This window comes from Myodes glareolus, chromosome 22 (genome assembly GCF_982192425.1).
Source record: "Myodes glareolus chromosome 22, mMyoGla1.1, whole genome shotgun sequence".
In the NCBI taxonomy this organism is placed as follows: domain Eukaryota; kingdom Metazoa; phylum Chordata; class Mammalia; order Rodentia; family Cricetidae; genus Myodes; species Myodes glareolus.
The window spans coordinates 58611049-58632114 of NC_142047.1; the positions used below are offsets into that span (position 1 = coordinate 58611049).

General features: G+C 42.7%; 1 protein-coding gene across 1 annotated transcript in view; it reads right to left on the reverse strand.

Annotated features, from left to right (window-relative positions):
* Nucleotides 1–680: 680 nt before the first annotated feature.
* The window catches only part of Ccdc7 (coiled-coil domain containing 7), a 185079-nt gene continuing 164693 nt past the window's right edge, over nt 681–21066 (reverse strand). Inside the window, exons 51-58 of the mRNA XM_087900322.1 lie at nt 20965–20999; nt 16772–16867; nt 13853–13948; nt 11873–11968; nt 7556–7651; nt 4527–4622; nt 2450–2668; nt 681–858 (exon numbers count right to left, since the gene is read on the reverse strand). Of these exons, the coding sequence (XP_087756448.1) occupies nt 2649–2668; nt 4527–4622; nt 7556–7651; nt 11873–11968; nt 13853–13948; nt 16772–16867; nt 20965–20999 (535 nt within the window). The 3' untranslated portion in view covers nt 681–858; nt 2450–2648. The remainder of the gene's footprint in view (nt 859–2449; nt 2669–4526; nt 4623–7555; nt 7652–11872; nt 11969–13852; nt 13949–16771; nt 16868–20964; nt 21000–21066) is intronic.

Consider the following 21066-nt stretch of genomic DNA (forward strand, 5'->3'; position numbering starts at 1 on the left):
TGTGTTGGTGCCGGCATGCCATGTCATGAAAGCAGAGGTTAAAGGTCAACTTTGTGAAGTTAGTTCTCTTTGCCCATGTTTATGTGGGTTCTGAGATTTGAACTCAGGTCTCCAGACTTGTGCAGCAAGTGCCCTTATCCCTGAGCCGTCTCACCAGCTCTCTGTGCTTTCTTTTCTAAACAAACCAATCTATATGTATGTGTGTGTGTGTGTGTTTCATGTTCACATGTGAGCTCATACATACACCTACATGTGTGCACAAGGAGGCCAAAAATCAACCTTGGGTGTCACTTCCTTTGACAGAGGGTTTCTTATTGGCCTGAAGATTTCCAGTTAGGCCAGAGCGGCTGACCAGGACCTTCAGAGAGTTTCTCTACCTCCCTAATGCTGGGCTTACAATCATTCACCATGCCTGGCCTTTTTTTCATGGGTTTTAGGGATAAAAGTCAGGTCCTTGTGTTTACAAGGCAAAGCCTTTTCTGACCGAACTATCTCTTCAGCCAAAACTGATGATTTTAATGTGAAAGACATTAAAACAACATATTTTCATTTCCTGAAAGAAATGTCCATGCTTGAAAGTGGAAGTGACGTGTCAGAGTAAGTTTCTTCTTCGACAGGCTCATGCAGAATAGTTCTGCAAATCAGACGATGCGCAAAGAACTACTCCTTTCAAACACACAGAGCACAAATGTCGTTTAATTGCTTTTACACCACACCAGAAGGTACTGCAAGGATCTTAGCTAGGAAGCCCAAGTTGGAAGCCAGCACCAAGAGGGCCATCTTAGAGACTGTTTCAGTGTTTCAAAGCTGTTTCAATGTTTCAAGCTGCTTCAATGTTTCAAAGAGTGACAAGGAGTTCTGAAAAGAAAGCGGCCTCGTCACTATCAACATGGACACACTCTAGCTATTCTGACACTCTCAATTTTCTGCAGTTTCGGTAACCGAAATACATTTTATTCTCACTACCTAATTACATTTTATTGTCCAACTATCTTAGATTTAAACATCACTGTTCATTCTGAATGGTAAAACAGAGTCCAGAGCATCCGTCTAAGGTATGTCCACGAAGCTCTTAATACACTGGACCCTAGGAATCAGTGTCCCCTGTTTGTTGGTCATTGCCTCAGCTATGTCTATTCAAAGTCCATACCCCACAAATTTCAATGCAAAGTTCCAGCGGCATGTGCTGCCCCGGTGCTCACTGATCTAGACAAGAAGACATTTGAGACTTGCTCTCCAAATAAGACGGTAGGGAAGTTGCTTCTGCAACTATGTAGCTAATTACTTAGTCATTGCTAATTATTGAGCTGTGCTTGCCAGTATGAGAGTCATTAGCTACTTATGGCCTTAAACAAAGTTACCTAAAATTAATCATCTCAGTTTTCACTCACTGTTTCTACTCACTGAGTACTCCTACCTGACTCACAGGCTCTACGTCAGAGGGCAGCATACACATTTACCCAGAATTCTAGTGGACTAGGGTGGAGGGTGTTCTGGAGAGACATTAAGTCCCCTCTGGGAGTAGATTTGACTGAAACAGATGCTTGCTGGTGTGCTTGCTTGAGTTCTTATAGTAATTTAGCAACCTCACAACACTCAGCTCTGGCTGCACATTAATGTCACACACAGAGAATCTGCCTTAACTGGACAGAGAACCAAGGTTTTTAATTTAATTTTTTTCTTTTATTTTTATTATTTATGTGTTTGAGTGTTTTGCCTACACACACATCTGTGCTCCACGTCTCTGCCTAGTGCTCAAGGAGGTGTTGCGCCTCCATGCGGGAGCTGAGAATCAAGCCCAGGTCCCTTGCAACAACAACAATTGCTCCTAATCACTGAGCCAACTATGTGGCCCCAAGAACCAAAGCTTTTAAAAGTACCCTATGTGGGCTCTATTTTGTGGACAGGCTTGAGATGCACTGCCTCTGCACACACATCTGTTCAATGTGGGGATGGGGAATCAAACTCTGAGCTATTACAATGATAGTAGGCACTCTTAACTGCGGAGCCATCCATTGCTCTATTTCTTGCTGGGGGAAAATAGGTGCTTTTAGGTTCAAAATAGTCACTGAGTCTAAAACCTTTGTCAGTGATAGCCCAGATTAGATTTAGTGTAGTCACATCTGGTATTTATGCTTCCTAGGAGATAATAATGTGATTAAAATAACATTTGAGCATTCAAAAGCATTAAGTTGACAGAAGCCATGCCCTTTAAATCCTTGGCAGTTGACTGTGCAATGTTTAGACATGAATGGCTTGAATGGGGTGAATACTTTTTCTTGTGACTTAAAGTTCCTATTATTTTTCCCCCAATCTCCCAGGGTCCTGTCATGACAGACAAGCTCTCCAACACTGAGCTGCATTCATTCCCAGCTCTTTCTTTGTGATTTAAAAGTAATTATGACTAAAATTAGGGGAATAAACATAACAAGGTGACAATAGAACCCACCTGCTGCCTCTGAAGGACTCTCACGATCTGGTCCTGCCCGTCCGTCACGGGCCTTCTGCACTGCTGTTCTGTGTGCAGGTCCGCGCACAGGGCTTCCCACACATGGGTTCCCAGTGGCTCCTTGCCTCACTGTGTCCTTGAACTTCCTGGTGTTCACTCTTGGGATTCTTTCTCTTAAGTATGAATGTGTGGCACACTTTCACAGAATGGTACTTAATTCTAAAGGAAAGATATTCAGGCACTTAATGTTACAGGATTTGATAATGTTGTTATTATATTCGGTGTCAGGGACAACAGGATATGAAGGGACTCTAGCGAGCATGGCAAACGAGGCTCTGAGAGCCAGGCCTTGTCCTTCTCCCCCATTCCCTCTGCCTTGCTCAAAATCGTGAGATTATATTCCTATAGCTAGCCACCAATGTCTATATACTTATTTGGCTGCTTTCTGCTCCTGAGGCTGACTACCAAGGTTCAGCTAAGGAAGTATTGAAGTTCAGCAATCAAAAGCCTTCTTTGGCTCACCTAATGACATGCCCAGTTAAAGTTAAACACCTCATCCTAACACAGGGGTTTCCCCTTTTACCTTTATAAACTGCCACTTGCCTAAACTGCCACATCTGTCTCCTCTCTATCCAGAGGCACTCCTTCGGTGTGCTCCCCCTGCCATGGAGACAAATAACCTTCTTTCCCCCCTCCCTCACCATCTATCTCCCGTCTTTGTCTCTTCTTCCTTTGTCTTGTATTCGCCCTGGGACAAATACATCTCCTTTGTGCTGACAACTTGGTCTGGGAGAGCCTGAGCATCACGATACTGGTCCATAACGGGATGCACAAGTCAAGCAATGGCAATGCAGCGCAGTGAGAGGTTGAATGCACACCGTCCATAGGAACGATGCGGGGACATTTTAAAGCGAGAGCAGTGTGAGCTCTGGTGGATCTCCAGCCCCCACCAGCATGAGGCAAGCTCAAGTTAGGGCAGAGGGCTGAATCTGGGCCCCAGAGCTCTGGCTGTCTAGCACTGTTTGGTTGGTTGTTTTTTTGAGACAGTGTCTCTCTATGTAGTCCTGGCGGTCTTGGAACTCACTTTATAGACCAAGCTGCCCTCAAACTCACTGAGGTCTGCTTCTTTTCTGCTTGAGCCACCACTACCCACGGGATTTGCACTCTGACTGCCCCAGGCTACACACAGTAGCGCTGCTGGAGAAATCTTTCTCAAACTGTGTGGCCTTTTGCCTTTTTGATATAGACTACATGCACTTAATATGCCTGAGATAGATGCCAAGCAAATAAAAAGGATGAAGAAATGTTGTTGAGTCAGGAAGGAAATGGCTATCAATCTGGTTAGAGCAAAAGACACATCTGGAGGTTGAGACAAACCAAGACTGGCCTGGATCAAATCATATGTGGAGAGAGAGAGAGAGAGAGAGAGAGAGAGAGAGAGAGAGAGAGAGAGACTTTGGAGCAGGCAGCCGCAAATGGGATAAGTTTGTGTGGAAAAATGCCTAAGCGTTCTAGTGCTATTTAAGAAAAGGGGAAATGGGTTTCCAAGCATTTACTGTCCTAGCTATTAATTACAATCATTTAAAATGTGTATGGCAGTATCTGTGAAAATTTAAAGACTGTATTTCCTTAATCCAAAAAATTGCACCAACATACTCTACCTTCTAGACACAAACTAGCATAATAAAGTTATTAATAATAAATAATAAAAATTAAGATAATAGCTATCTATTGAGCCAATGATTGCAGTTGCAACAGAAATGGAAATGTGAATCACAGAGAGGACTTTGGGATGGGTCATAATATAGTTTCTCTTTGGAACACCATACAGAAAATTAAGATCCATGATAAATAAAGAAACTAAACAGTTTAACCGAGGCAAAAGTAAAGAGGATCTATGCACAGGATCCCTATACTACATGGAAAGACAAAGCCCTCCACATAGGGTCTACTTAGAGGAGAAGTGTGAGAACCCATGCTGGGCTCATAACACTTGTTGGAAGGGCTGGCAGCTGAAGATACTGGTCAACAGAACCATAAAGCAGGGCTTGTTTCTGTATTTTAGTTATCTCCTTACCTTTAAGGAGATGCTTCCTTGTAACAGAGGCAGAAGGTTGCGAATTATCTAGAAGTTTAAAATTCTTTTCATCTGATTTTTCAAACTTAGGCTGTCCTGAAAAATGAAAACATTAGTGGATGATACCCCCGATTAAACAACTTCAGTTTTAAAAGACTTAAATATCAACCCTCTCCAAAGCACAGCTTCCTTCTAAGTACAGCTGTAACCCATATAAAGCGGTGTAACCAGTGCCAATGGTTTCGGTCAAGAATACCCACTATGGTGTCATCGCACACCCTGGTTCCAGCAGTCAGGTGGCTGAGACAGGGAGATGGGTATCAGCCACCTAGCCTTCCTACATGTGGCATATGATACCAGCCTTCCTAAACACAGCTCCCCTGTCTTAAAAAAACAGATAGGAGTCTGGAGGAATAGCTCAGTGGTTAAGGACATTGGGTGTTCTTTGAGAGGACCCAGTTTTGATTCCCAGGCTCGACATGGTGATTTACAATGATCTATTACTCTCATTTCCTCTTTTGATCTCCCCATGCAACAGGCATGTACACAATCCATTCATGCAAAATACTCATACACATTTAAAATCAATATTTTTTAAAGCAAATAAATTCAAAATGTCAGTAGGACAATTAATCATGAGTTTATGAGTATGAGTGGCTAAAATGTAAATTTTTGGTTGTAGTAATTTGTATATGGAAATAAACTTATTTTTGGAAAGGAAGGCGATATTCCAACAATGGGAAATGCAGTGCAAGAATAGAGGTAGGGCTGGAGTGTGGTTCCGTCCAGCACAGATGAAGCCCTGAAGGAACTCCTGGCAGAGCATGGCCAATGTGGTGGCATGCTACTGTAATGGCAGCACTTGGAAGAGTGTGGGTGGGGTGATCAGATGTCCAAGGCTATCCTTAGTTGTATAGGGAGATCTTTGCTGTCCATCCAAAAATATATTGGAAAATTAAGTATTGAATAGGGGTTTCCTTCTGTTTTAATTGTAGTATTTTTGTAGTTTAGCTCTTACTTATAGGTCCTTGATTCATTCTGAGTTGGGTTCTGAACATAATTTAAGGTAAGGGCCCTCATTTCCTGGTTCTGTACAGGATATCTAGTACCCAGCACCATCCCTGGCAGATGTCTCTCTCCACACTCTGTGGTTGGCCACAGAGGGATCTCTCTTTGTTTCACTGGCCTGGGTGTCATCTGTCTGTGTGTCAGGACCACAATGCTTTCACTTTTGTAGCTTGGGAGTAAGTTCTGAAATCATGAAGCATGACTCTTCTTACTGGGTTCATTGACTAGATTATTTGACCACCATAGTCTTTGGAGAGGTCATCTGAATTTGAAAATGAACTTTTCTATTTCTGTAAAATGCCTTTGGAATTCTCAAAGGGACTTTTCAGACTCTTTAGATCATATTCTGTAGTTTTGCTACCTAAAATATAATTCCATGCCAGGCATGGCAACACATGCCTTTAATCCTAGCATTTGGGACATACAGGCAAGTAGATCTTTAGGAATTCAAGGCCAGTCTGGTCTTCACAGTGAGTACTTGGCTATCTAGTGAGACCCTGTTAATATCAACCAACCAACCAACCAACCAACCAACCAACCAACCAACCAACGAATCAAACAAACAAACGAGCAGACAAAGAAATATATAACATTGTTAGCATTTCAGTTCATGAAGAGACTAATGCTGGCTAAGATAGAAAGAGGTATAGGATTACTAATTTGTCACTTATACACTGGAATCTATTAGGCGGTTAGCTAATCGATATGTTGTGAATGTGGCTATTTTCATTCTGTGTATGTTTCAGTGTGGTTTCCCTGTGTGAGCAGGTATGAGGTTAGCAGTGAACGCTGAGTTTCATTCCACGGGTGCTAGTCGCTGTGTTTCTTTTGAGACAGGGGTTCTCTCTGGCTCAGAACTCATAGATTAGGTTGAACAGACTGATTAGCGGGCCCCATGGGTCCACGTGTCTCTGCCTCTCCAGTTTTAGGATTACAAGCCATTTACTGAGCTATCTCCCCAGTCACACTGCCTGTTTTCCTTTCTCCCTCTCCTCCTCTCCTCCTATCCATCCCCCACCCCCATAAAAGCCAAAGGTTGATGGCAGGTGTTTTCCTCAACCATTCTCTACCTAGTCTAAAATTATTTATTTATTTGTAGTGTGTGTGTGTGTGTGTGTGTGTGTGTGTGTGTATGCCACTTATGTGTTTGGAGTCCCTCTACCTTGCCAGGTAAGAAGAAGATGTCTAATCCCTTGGATCTGGAGTTACAAGCAGTTGGGAGCTGCCTGTAGTGGGTGCCAGGAATTAAAATTACAAGTGGAAGAATAGCAAATGTGCAAAACCAGTGAGTCATCTTTCTAGTCCTCCATCATGGCCTTTGGGAAGAGTCTCTTCCCACCCAATGAACTCACCATATTGGCTAGACTTGCTGATCAATGACCCCCAGGGACCCACCTCTCTCTGCCTCCCCAGGGCTGGGATTACAGGAATGTAGGTTTTGCGTGTGGCTCTGTACGTGGTGCTGGGGATCCTAACTCAGGCCCTGGGCTGCACCACAAGCACTTGGCTGACAGAGTTCTGAGTCCATCCCAGCTCTTCCATGTTTGGTAGAAACAAAAACAATGTAATAAAAAGTGTTCAGTGATACCACAGCTCCACTGATGGTGGCTGTCACAGTAAAAACCTAAAGGTCTCTCAATAAGTGAGATATTGAGTAACTATGACCCCCCCTTTTCAGATCATCATGCAGAAAACAAAGCTGTGAGAGATGAAGGAACTGCATCCACTCACTTAGGTTAGTGGTAAGGGGGGAGGTCCACACACGGGGTCCTTTGTTGTACAGAACCGCAAAGCCCTCCACACCCCCATCTCTTTAGGTAGAGATTGTGCAAAACCTGCTGTGCTTGTCACAATGGCCACTCATTGGAAGGGCCCATGCTTGAGTATACAGGTAAACAGAAACCACGGACCTGGAAGGCAGAGAATCACCTCACAGGTCTGTATTACAGAGACTCCTTTACCTTTAAGGCCGCCCTTACTGGAGATAGATGTTAAAGGAACCAAATTATTTAGAAGGTCAACACCTTTCTTGTTTAATGTTGTAGGTTTAAGCTGCCCTGGAAACACAAGAACAATGTCACTCAAGGGTACTAGAAATAAACTAAGTTTGTTTTATAGAGACACAGTTTTTTTTTTTCTAGCCCTGGCATATCTAGGGTTCACTTTGTACACTAGATTGGCCTCCAACTCACAGAGATTGCCACCTCTGCACTGGGTGCTGGGATTGATAAAGTACCCCACCATGCAGGCTGGAAATAAACTAATTTTAATTCTTAAAAAGTTAAAAATGACCTTAATCTTCTTTGTAAAGCAGAGTATCTGACAACCCTCTTCAGTTATTTAGAGAAAGTGACTTAACCAACATAAATACATTCTATCAGCACTTTGCTTTGCTCACAGTGGATGTGTTATGTCGATGTAAGAATGTGAGTCAGACAGGTGGTGGTACACGCCTTCCCCCCAGCACTCGGGAAGCGGGAGCCGGCAGATCTCTGTGAGTTGAAGGCCAGTCTGGTCTACAGAGTGAGATCCTGGACAGCGAGGGCTTCAGAAAATCAAAGAAAGAGTGTAAGTCAGTGATGCTGAAGAAGAATTGATTGTGCCAGTATACACCAACACTTTTTAGGCCAAGGTCTGAGGGCGATGGCAATTTGGAGACTCTCTGGCCAGTATAGCCAGCATCCCTGCACATGGCAAGATCCTGTCTCGAAAGAAGAATGGTATCCTAATTCAAAGACTGCACACATGACAGAGAATATTAAGTACTTGTATTTCTGGGTCGGATTTGCCTCACTCAAAATTATTACTTTCGTATTTTCATCTTGATTTGTTTATCTTGGGTTTCATGACCTCAGCTTTTCTTACAGGTGAACAATATTCCACCGTGTATGTATGTGACTTTTCCATTATCTATTTATCTATTGATGGGCATCTAGACTGTATCCATTTCCTTGCTATTGTGAACATGGAAGCCATGAGTATGCCTGTGTAAGTATCTCTTGTTATAGGAGCCTGCTTGTTTGTTCCCGGCTGCTCAGCCCCAAAATAATCACACAGAAACCATATTATTAGCAATGCTGTTTGGCCAATAGCTTAAGTGTATTTCTGGCAAACTCATATCTTAAATTAACACATCTCCATTAATCTGTGTATGGCCATGAGGCTGTGGCTTACTGGATGAAGTTCTAGCATCTGTCTCTGGTGGGGCTACACGGCTTCTCCTGACTCGGCCTTCTTTCTCCCAACATTCAGTTTAGTTTTCCCCATCTAGTTCTACTCTGCCCAATCAACAGGCCAAGGCAGTTTCTTTATTAACCAATGGTATTCACAGCATACGGAGGGGAATCCCACATCACTCTCTATAGTAGGGTGCAGAGTGATTTGTGAACACACTCAAGAATAGTAAAAGTAGTTTTCTATATGAAACTTCATAGTGATTTCCACAGTGCCTAACAACAACTAAGTGTTTTTCTTTGTGCATATCTATGCCAATGTTTGCTGTCATTTTTTTTTAAATTGTAACTATTATTACCGGGGTAAGATGCAATCACAAAATAGCTTAAGTGTACTTTTTCCTAATGGCAAAGGATAATAAACATTTGAAAAATATTTGCAAATATTCTTGGCCATTTTTTTCTTACACACACTACAGTAGATGGTACTATACCCATATTCAAATAGGCAGCACTAAGTGGACTTGTGGATTTAAAAGCATAGTCCATGAAATTGTGAGGAAGAAATGGTGGATGGATGGGATGGCTAAGAAAAGGGTTAGATTTGATCAAAACACAGCACATGCATATGTAAAATCATCAAACAATAAAAGGAGTAAAAATAGAGCTACTATATACAAATGTCAGCGATAAAACACTTTCACAATAGTAGCATGATGAACAAAATCATGAGTAACTATATTATAAATCCTCAGATACACATCTAATATAAAGCCACATGCATAGCTAAATAGAAGGTGAAATTCTCTTTATGAAAATTACAGTGCATGCATGAAGTGAGGAGCTAAGAAATGCTATTGTGTGCCCATTTGAATAGTATTTTATAGAAAACATAATGAAGGTAGTTTTAATATCTGCTTATTTGCAGGCAAATTCTAACCTAATAAAAGGCAGAATGTGGAATCATTAGAAAATACTTTTAAAACTTAGTGGGCAAAATTTACACAAGCATGTTGAATTTTCCCAATATATTTCTTCATAAAAATGAGTTTTTCTCATTTATTAAGACAAATGTTTGAAAAATGTACATGTGACATTCTTTTTAGATCCAACGTTGGATGCACTGATAGAAATTATTTATCCTCTCATAATTTCAATTGCACACACGAAAGGTATTGATCGGTGAGGGCATGTGTGTTGCAAATGGTAGGGCGGATCAAGGAAGTCTGCTGCAGGTCAGGTGACACCGTGTGCTCGTGGCTCCAGCTTCTTGACATCCCTCCCAACATTTGTAGCGGTACTCTAGGGTCCCCACAAGGACTTAGAATACTGTGGTCCCAAAGAGCCAACCGACTTCTCAGGCTGGAAATATAACTGGGGAGCACTGGAGTGTTGGCTTGTCTGGCGTGGATCATGAAAACAAGAGGGGTCATGAATATCGGCTCCACAGTTTTAGAGAGCTGGTGTGGGTCAGAGTCCACGCAATCAGGTCCCAAGAGGTCACCGTGCGAAGCTATGAAGGTGAAGCCCAAGTTGCAATGGAGAACCCGGGATATTAGAGCTGCCAGGACTGTGGGATGTCTGAGTAAAGCTGCAGTCGTGAAACGAAGCCAGCTTAACCAAAGGCAGTGTGTGCTGTAGACAGCAGAACTGGAGGGGTGGGGCTGCTGAAACCCATTAGAACTCAGATGATCCCATTCTGCGTCCCAGATGCTGAACATGCAGCTGTAGATTTGGTGTTTTCCCTGCTGTATTTAGTCATGCTTTGGAATGGGAGACTCATTTGGTGTCATGATGAAAATATGTCCCAGGACTCTTATTTTAGGGGAGCACACAGAAACTGTCTTGTATCTTAGGTGACAATGTAAATTTTGGACCTTTAACCTATTGGAACTGTTAAGGATTACAGGGACTTTGGAACCTGGATTGTATTTCCATGATGAGAGGACCACGATTTGCTGAAAAGAGGCATGTGACTAAAGTGACATTTTTGGGTGCCAAGTTGACAAAAAGGCAGTGCTGTGATTGTTAGTGTTAATTGTCAATGTGATATATGTGTGTATATATATACCATATATATATATATAATCATCTGAGAGATGGATATCTGCACATGACTGTACAGGATTATCTTGTTTATATTCACTGAAGTGGTGGGAGTTCTTAGCGGGGATCCTGAATTTGCTTATCTGTTTTTCTGACTTGCCAGACCTACACCTGTTCTTCAAACTATCATGGCCTGCAGCTGTTCCAACTGCTGTGGTCTGCTTCCGGGCAGTGGAGGTCTGCCTGTGTCGGGGCCTCGGGCACAGAAGCATGGTCTGCTTCCGGGCAGTGGAGGTCTGCCTGTGTCGGGGCCTCGGGCACAGAAGCATGGTCTGCTTCCGGGCAGTGGAGGTCTGCCTGTGTCGGGGCCTCGGGCACAGAAGCATGGTCTGCTTCCGGGCAGTGGAGGTCTGCCTGTGTCGGGGCCTCGGGCACAGAAGCATGGTCTGCTTCCGGGCAGTGGAAGTCTGCCTGTGTCGGGGCCTCGGGCACAGAAGCAGGAGGGGATGGTGGTGGGGTGGGGTGGTACAGTAGAACGGGTCTTTGGGAATCAGATGCTAATTGTAGTTTTCAGGAAATTGTTTTCTAATACCTATTAAAACTGAAAACACGTATAGGTTGTTAATTTAACAATCTCTTCTAAAAAACTTCATAGAAACATGAGTAGTGTAATAAAAATGTGTGCAATAATACTTATACTTCCATTGACTGTGGTTACAACAGAGATTTAAAGGTGATTCAGAAAGGGACTATTGATGTGTGATATGTTTACATTTCAGAATATCATGCAGAATATTAAGGGTGTGAGACAAGAAGGAAGTTATTAATTCCTTTGGGGTAGAGGTAAGAGGCATCGATGCAGAGGATCCTATCAGTGTACAGAACCACCAAGCCCTCCACAGACATGTGTACTCCCAGGAAAAGACTGAGAACATAGACAGCGCTTATAATGTCAGCTGTGTGTCGGAAGAGACCACATGCCGGGGAATACTCAAACAGACACGGAAGTGACAGGGCAGGGCTCTGTCTCGCACACGTGGAGGCCAGGTATCTCATTACCTTTCGGCATCTGTTTCTTTACGGAGGATGTTGAAGTGTTCAGACTATAAGGACCATCAGCAACTTTCTTGTCCACGTTTACAGACTTATTTTGCTCTGAAAAATAAGAACATCAGTAGATGATGCTAGTAATAAAATGATTTGCAACTTTTAAAATAATAAATTTTAATTTTCTCTAAAGCACAGTTTCCTTCTGAGTGTTTAGCCATCTATATAAAGTAGTTCAGTCAACACAAACGGATTCTGTTAGAGCTGCCCTAGCCTGGAAGTTGATACGGAGTTGGTGCACCCCTGTTATCCCAGCACTTGGGAGGCTGAGGCAGGAAGGCAGGTACCAGGCTGTCAGTCTTCTCACACATGGAGCGCGGGGTACCAACTTTCCAACACACAGCACCTTGTCCCAAAACCAAATACAACGCTATAGATAAATAACTTTAAAAATCAGCAGAAAAGTAAATAAAAACCAGGAGCGGCTAACATGTAAAATTTAAGTTATAGTTTAAATCCCCAAGTTTGTTTGTGATTGTTTTGACTACAGCAGTCTTCTCAACAGAAGGTGTGATCCCCCCTAATAAAGGATACAGTATGAGGATGGAGGGAGGGGCTGGGGTATGGTTCAGTCAGTAGTGCCTGCCAGCACACGTGAAGCCCTGTCCTACCCCAGATCGAAAGGTCTTTGCTGTCCATCCAAAACTACACCGGCAAATCAAGTGTCACATAGGGTTTCTCCTAGGTTTTCTTTAGTTACATTTATAGCTTAGTTCTTACTTATGGGTCTTTGATTCATTTTTAATTGGGTTTTGAACATAATTTGAGATAAGGGCCCTCGTTTCATGCTTCTCCATAGGATATTTAGTTTACCCAGCACCATCTCTGGCAGACGGCCCTCTCCACACTCTGCAGTTGGCCACAGAGGTGAGTTTAATTCTGGGATCTCTCTTTGTTTCACTGGCCTGGGTGTCGTCTGTCTCCTGCTTGGGAGTAAGCTCTGAAATCATGAAGCATGACTCCTCTTACTGGGTTCTTTGACGAGATTATTTGACCATCACAGTATTTGGAGAGGTCATCTGAATTTGAAAATGAACTTTTATATTTTTGTAAAATGTCTTTGGAATTCTCAAAGAAACTTTTCAGACCGTATTCTGTTGTTTTGACACCTAAAATATAATTCCACGCTAGGCACGGTGTCACATACCTTTAATCCTAGCAGTTGAAAGACATAGGCAGGTAGATCTTTATGAATTTGAGGCCAGTCTGGTCTACATAGTAAGTACTTGGCCATTCAATGTCCATGTAGTGATTCCCTGTCTCAAAAACACCCAAAGTAACACATAGTTTAATATTAATATTTTTAATCTATCAAAAGATTAATGCTGGTTAAGGCAAAGGAGATAGCTTTTTTCATCATGAATTTTCTGGCAGAATTATTAACTTTTATCCCTCAGGTACTCTGTAATGGTTTGAGTAAAAATGGCTCATTGAGAAGCACTATAAGTAGGTGTGGCCTTGCTGGGGGAAGTGTTGCTTTGTTGGAGCTCTGAGTCCATCCCAGCTCCTCCATGTTTGATAGAAACACAAACAATGTAATAAAAAGTGTTCAATGATACCACAGCTCCACTGATGGTGGCTGTCACAGTAAAAACCTAAAGGTCTCTCTATGAGTGAGATATTGAGTAACTATGACCTCCCTTTTCAGACCATCATGCAGAAAACAAAGCTGTGAGAGATGAAGGAAGTGCATCCACTCACTTAGGTTAGTGGTAAGGGGGGGAGGTCCACACACGGGGTCCTTTGTTGTACAGAACCGCAAAGCCCTCCACACCCCCATCTCTTTAGGTAGAGATTGTGCAAAACCTGCTGTGCTTGTCACAATGGCCACTCATTGGAAGGGCCCATGCTTGAGTATACAGGTAAACAGAAACCACGGACCTGGAAGGCAGAGAATCACCTCACAGGTCTGTATTACAGAGACCCCTTTACCTTTAAGGCCGCCCTTACTGGAGGCAGGTGTTGAAGGAACCAGATTATTTAGACGGTTAACACCTTTCTTGTCTAATGTTGTAGGTTTAGGCTGCCCTGGAAACACAAGAACAATGTCACTCAATGGTATTAGAAAAAAAAAATTAACATCAAATTTTAAACCACTCTCATAATGAAAACAACACTCAGGGCTTGGTATCATAACGGTTAAGCCTGAAAAGGCATTTGCTCCCAAATCTTGGTAAGCTGAGTTTGTTTAGCCAGAATCCGTGTAAAAGGAGAAAACTAACTCCACAGTGTTGTGTTCTGATTTCCATAGGCACACCACGGCACACTGGTCTGTGCCTTTCATGTATATACATGCTCTAAACTAAAAATCCAGAGTATTAAAAAAACAGAAACAAGAAGAAATGTATAGGGACTGAGTGGAGCCAGAGACTGACATACTGATGTGACCACACGGCAATGGCACTGAAGCAAGAACACGGAAACAGGCTCAACTGGGGAGTGCGAACTTGGATTGGTATGTAAAATGAAAAAAGATAGTTTGTTTTCTTTTTTTTTAAAAAAAATATATATATAATAAAAAAAGAAAGGAAGAAAGAAAAAATAGGATTGATGTCTATTTGAATACAACTGGTAAAATAAATTGTAGCATGCAGGGTCATTAGAAGATGTCTGATAAATGGGACCCCATTTCCCAGTCCCTTCAGTGGAAACTGACCTAGAATGGGATCATATTTGATTCCAGGTTAGGGCCGCTGGTGCTTACAATGTTCCACATCTTCTAGAAGCTTCAGAGGTGTCTATGAATCCAAGTTAAGGACCAGATTTGTCTTTGGGCAAGGCCTACAGGTGTGCAAAGGGGTTCGCAGCTCACATGAAAGCTTAAGAACCAGGTAGGAGACACTAGGGGACACAGAACTCGGACTAACAATTAGAGGAAGGTGCCAGATGAAGCCTCCGGACCTAAATGCCACCCCACAGAGGGAATGGAGACCCCAACCCTCCTAGGCCTTAGTCTTCTACTCAATACTGCAAATACCACCACTGAAGAAAAAAAAGATGATTCGGATTTTAAAAATAAAAATCCAAAAGAGAGAAATGTGCAGGCCCTAGTGCAGATGCAGAAACATGATAAACCAAGACAACATGCATTCTTCACAAACCACTAGTCCCATAGTAATGGTGACAATGGAGAAGTCACTTAGAATTAATTCCTTAGCCAAGGAATTAAAAAGTGCAGTGTAAGCATTTTGAACAACTCAAAGAACGCATGAGTGTACTTCCAGAGAATGGAAACAGATTTCAAGTGAAACGAGGCGGTCAATACAAGATGTGAAACGGAGATAACTGGAGGAGAAAATCCTAAACTGAAATGGCGCTGGAAAGGAAAACTGAAGAAGCCAAACAGAAGCCTCAGGGGAAAGCTTCGCCTGTAGAATCGCTTATGCAGGAAGCAGAGAAGCAGGGATAGGACTCAAGGTGCAGGAACTGGACCACACGGCAAAGGTGGGAACAGCCTTCGGAAGACACATGAACAGAAAGGAGAACGCTGTGAAGCCTTTCTCTGTAATAGATGGGGTTTTCTGAGAACGTGAGACTGCCGCGCTGCAAACGGCAGGGGTGTAGACAGGAGGCCGCCCGTGCCTGCTGGAGGTGACGGAACCTCTGCTTGTACGCTGACACCCTCGCTGATATTTCCTCTGTTTTTTGATTGTTTGAAGTAGGTGTTTCGCATGTCAGGTAAGTTCTCCACCGATGCACTGCATCCATTCCCACCCTTGTTCTCACTGAAAAATTTGAGACCTGACCACACTCTGCTGCCTAGAGGGATGTTGTCTGGCGCTCAAACTGCTGAGCCATCTCCACAGGCCCCAAAATGGACTTTTCTCGTTCTACAGCATGTCTTTGAATTCCAGGGGTGTCCCCTAGACTCTTCATATTACATTCTGTGCTACTGTTAGCTGACCGGTATAACCTATCTTCTTAATATTTTCAATTCATTAAAAAAAAAAATGTCGTGCCAAGAATCAGGAAACAGTTCTCCCAGCAGTTGCTTCCATGGCTACTAACTACAGCCATTCTAGAATGGTTATGTAGACACCTTGTACAGTATCTGTGGAATGAAGAGCGTACGTGCCCTGAATCCAACAATCCCATGTAATTGGAAGTTGAGCATTCATTTTCCAGCCACCCAGACCCGAATAATCACACAGAAACTATATTAATTACAGCATTGTTTGGCCAATGATTCATGCGTATTCCTAGACAGCTCTTACATCTTAAATTTACCCATTTCTATTTATCTATGTATTGCCACAAAGCTGTGGCCTACCAGTAAGGTTCCGGCATCTTTCTCCTTCGGCAGCTACATGGGTGTCTGCCTGACTCTGCCTTCTTTCTCCCTGCATTCAGTTTATTTTTCTCACTAACTCTATTCTGCCCTGCCCTAGGCCAAAGCAGCTTCTGTATTAACCAATGGTAATAAAACATAGTCACAACATACAGAGGGGAATCCCACACCAATCCCACTTATACCTTCTATGGTATAGCCAGAAACCGGTAATTTTCTGTGCAGTGGTAGTTATTATACTTCTGATTGTGTTTGCAGCAATAGAAATACAGAGATCACATAAAAAGGAGTCACTGAGGAGGTATGACATACTCTAATTTTAGAATATCATGCAGAAAATGAAAGGTTTGAACTTTGAAAAAAAAAAGGACCAATTTTACTGGGCTAGAGACCAGAAGGATCCATGCACAGGATTCTATCTATTACTGTGCAGAACCACACACGTATCTGCTTATGGGAAACATGCTGGCATCGTAACTGGCTGCTTGTTGGGAGGTCTGGTAAATGGATCAACGGGGTGGAAGACTTCTATGCCCCATAGGTGGATGACAGGGACTCCCTACCTTTAAGCACATTCTTCTTGGAAGTCAAATTTGAAATGTGAAGACTAATTGGAAGTTGAGCGCCTTTACCGCCTATCTTTGTAGACTTGGACAGACCTGGAAAAAAAGTGTGGGGGGACACATTGAATAATACTGGCAATAAATTAATTTCTCAAGTTATCCTCTCTCAGTTGTTCAGTTAAAGCACTTTGATCAGCACAAGTGGACAGTGTCTGAAGTAGACTTGCCTAGCGTTGCTGTTTTATGGAAGAGCACCAAAGTGCTAGTCAGGAATAAAAGAGAAGAGTGTCTGTCCTGGCATTTGGGAGGGCAAGCCAGGGAGACGGCTGCCTGCCGGCCAGTCTGGCTACACACCAAGCTGGATGCCAACTTTGCTGTGCACACTTGTCTCGGAAAGTAAGTAGAAACGCTACGTAACAATGCCAGAAAACGAATTTAAAAAGCCATCATGTCAGAACGAAAACAAAGAGTGACTGGAACATAAATTTCCAGATAAAATTTAATTTCTATGTAAAATTTTCTTTTTAAATATTTTGTTCATATGAGTGCTTTGCCTGATTTATGCCTGTGTACCACATGCACGCCTGGTGCTCACAAAAGCCAGAAGATTGCCTGGGTTGGGTTTCTGGGACAGACAGTTTTGAGTTGTCCCGTGGCTTCTGGGAATCCAACCCTGGTCCTCTGCAGGAGCAACAAGTGCTCTTAACGCCGAGCCATCTCCCTAGCCCCCTAAGGTTGTGCTTTTAAGTAGAAATTGATATTCCTACAAGGAAAAAAAGTGCAAGAATAAAGGGAGAGCATAAGAAATATAGCTGTGTATATTTGGGATACTACTAAAAGGAAAATATGACAAAAAATGTAGATTGTGGGGCTCAGGGGCTAAGAGTTCTCACTGCTCTTCCCAAGGACCCAGAATCGGTTCCCAGCACACAAAATAAAATAAAAATGTAAAAAAATATAGATTCATTATCTCTCCATTGGGACACATGCTGAAGTAAAGTAGACTCATGTCTGTTAGAGAAGCTGCCCTCAAACTTGGCTAAGTATATAAGAATGTTTTCAGTTTCGACATTGTATGTCTTGCACAAGAATGAAACATTCAAATGTTCGTTCATCCAGGCAAGTGCATCCAGGCAAGTGCTTGTATGAACTACATGCACTTGGGAGTTTCCTTCAGTTTCCCGGGTTGGATGCTCTGGAGCAAATCCATTTACTCTCACATTCTGCACACACAAGGAGAACATCTCCCTCTCTCTGTGATCAGATGGTCAAATGTGAACGAGGGTGTGGCAGTTTGGCAGAAAATGGCCCCCACAGGGAGTGACACTGTGAGGAGATAAGACCTTGTTGGAGGAAGTGTGCCACTGTGGGGGCGGGCTGTGAGGTTTCTTTTGCTCAAGCTTCCCTCAGTGTGACTGAGACCACTTCCTGCTGCCTGCACAACGTAGTACTCTCAATTACTTCCTCAGCACCATGTCTTCCTGCATGCTGCCATGTCCCACCAGGATGATAATGGACTGAACCTCTGAACTGTAAGCGAGCCAACCCAACTAAATGTTTTCCTTTAAAGAGTTGCCACGGTCATGGTGTCTCCTCCCAGCAATAGACACTCTAGGGTCCAGAGGGTCACTGAGATTGAGAGACCAGTTGTACTGCAGGTGGCAGGGATACAGGAGAAGCTGGTTAAGCCTACTGCAGCATAGGGGACACCATGTGTACCTAGTCATGACTTCTTTTTCTCTCTGAAAACATTAAATTACAGTGGATTTATTTGCAACTGTCGATGTCAAAGGACAACTGGAACAGGTAGGTTCTCTGTTTCTAGCATGTATTAAGGGGATGGAATTCATGTTAGGTTTAGTGGTAAGTGCCTTTATCCATTGATAACCCTCCCCCACCTGTTTATAATTTCTTGACATCCTTACCAAAATTTATTCTCCTTTTCTGTTTGTTTCAAGGCAAGTAAGTACTCCACCTCTGAACCATATTAATCCCACCTCTTGCTTCTGACAACTTTGAGACATGGTCTCACTGTTACCACTACTCAGGGTAGGTGTGAACATGTCATTCTCTTGCATCAGCCTCCCAAGGAAATGGGGTTACAGGCCGCACCCACAGACTGTTCTTTCTTGCACACTTGTAAATGTCAATAATTTTTTCTTTCGCTTTCTGCTTTCCTTTCTGTTTTCTCTCCAATAGCCATACAATGACTATGAAGTGTTGCCTCTCTGTGATTGGGGTCAATGTTTCCCGTGAATATTCTTCCTCCTAGTCCCACGGTAGATACAACAATATGGAAAAGAAATAATGCAATACACATTGATAGTCGCCGTGTCCTCAGAGTGGGTGGGGTCTCGTTGACAAGCCCTCCATTCTTGATGGATGATTGAAAAGATCAATGCTGGCTAGTATCCACAGCTGCTCTGTGTTTATGGTTACAGCAGCAGTGTTGTATCTTCATGGAAGCAATTCATGGCAATGACTCCCATCTTCCTGCTCTTAAATTGTTTGGGACATCTCTTAAGTAATGTTTCCTGGTCCGTTTGGGTATGATGTTTTAAATGTCCCATTTAGGTGGTGGACCAGAGAAGTCTGTGAGCCCCGCCTCCCAAAGAACATATGCTATTGTCATTGCTTTTTGTTACCCACCAGACTTACATAACGAGACGTGATTGGTTAACATATCACACAGTTTATCCAGGGCACAGAGATATCAAGACGGGACTACACTACAAAGTTGCTCCTTATTGACTATTGTTCACTGTGCTTGAAAGCGCCATGCATGCTACCTGGGGAGAAGGGAACTCATTAAAGTTCTCAACCAACTGTGTGCCATGTAACCCATAATGCTAACTGTGCAGCAAGGTTTGTCTACTGGTACAATCGTGGCATGACTGTTTTGGAGATAACCAAGTACTTGCGACTGCATTTGAGGGCAGCTCCAGGAACAGTATGCGCATGGTCAAAGCCTATTCCTAGTAAAATCATGGGCCTGGGGGTCTTGCACTACTGTTGTTTGGTGAAAGAGACATGTCAAGAATTTTAATTCTGATAAAACCAAATTTGTCTGTAATTTTCCTTTTTGGCTGTGTTTTATGTCAACTATGAAATACATAGCCATATTTATTATTCTGTACATTTTCCCTATATATTTTTCTATTATTTTGTAGTTTAACATTCACTTGTAAGAATTTTGACTTACACTGAAGTATTTTTGTGTATAATTTAAGGGCTCAGGCATCCTTCTATTTGGGGACATTATGTCTTCCCGCACTATAGGGGCTAGACTGCCTTTTCCCATTAAGTTGTCTTGGTGCCCTTGACAATGCAGATGAGAGTTTATTTCTGAGGTCACCTCCTTTTCCTCTTCTTCCTCCCCCTCCTTTTCCTTCCTTCCTGCCTGCCTTCCTTCCTTTCTTCTCTTCCACTTTCTTTATTAGTTCCTTGTGAGTTTCACACAACGTGTTTATATACATTCCCTTCCCTAATCCTTCTCGAGTTAAATCTGTGTTCCTAACTTTGTGTCCTTTTTCTTTGAATTAGTTTTTTTTCCCAAGACAGGGTTTCACTGTTTAGCTCTGACTGTTCTGGAACTCTATTTTGTAGAGTAGGCTGATCTCAGGCTTACAGAGATCCACTTGACTCTGCCTCCCAAGTACTGGGATTAAAGGTGTGCACCACCAGTGCACAGGTTCTTTTGAGTTCTTCTTCTTTTTTTTCTCTTTGAGACAGGGTTTTCCTGTGTAGCTTTGGAGTCTGTCCTGGAACTCGGCTCTGTAGACCAGATTGACATCGAACTCATAGAGATCTGACTACCTGCTTCCCAAGTGCTGGAATTAAAGGCATGTGCCATCATTGCCTGGCTTCTTTTGATTTCTTTAAGACCAATTTGTGGAGCCCAAATATTCTTGGAGTGTAGTTTTTCCAATGGAGTGGCTATCTTGCCAGTGACTACATTCTGAGAGAAAGACAGGTCTCCAACTAGTAGCTAATAATTTCCAATAGCTCCATGCCTCAGTTGGGATTGTGTGTCCAACCCCTCTCCATGCTGAGATTTGGTATGACTTGGACTTACACAGGGTTTGTTCATGCTGTCATGACTGCTGTGAGTTCGTATGTGCAGCTGCCCTGCAGTGTCCACAAGAAAATATTTCCTAGCAGTCATTCACTGTCTCAGGCTCTTACACTCTTACCATCTTTTGGGTAGTGATCTTGAAGGTTGCATGATCTACGTGTATAACCACATTATACTGTTAAGTAGATATATTGTTAAACTGATTCCTAACACCATATTG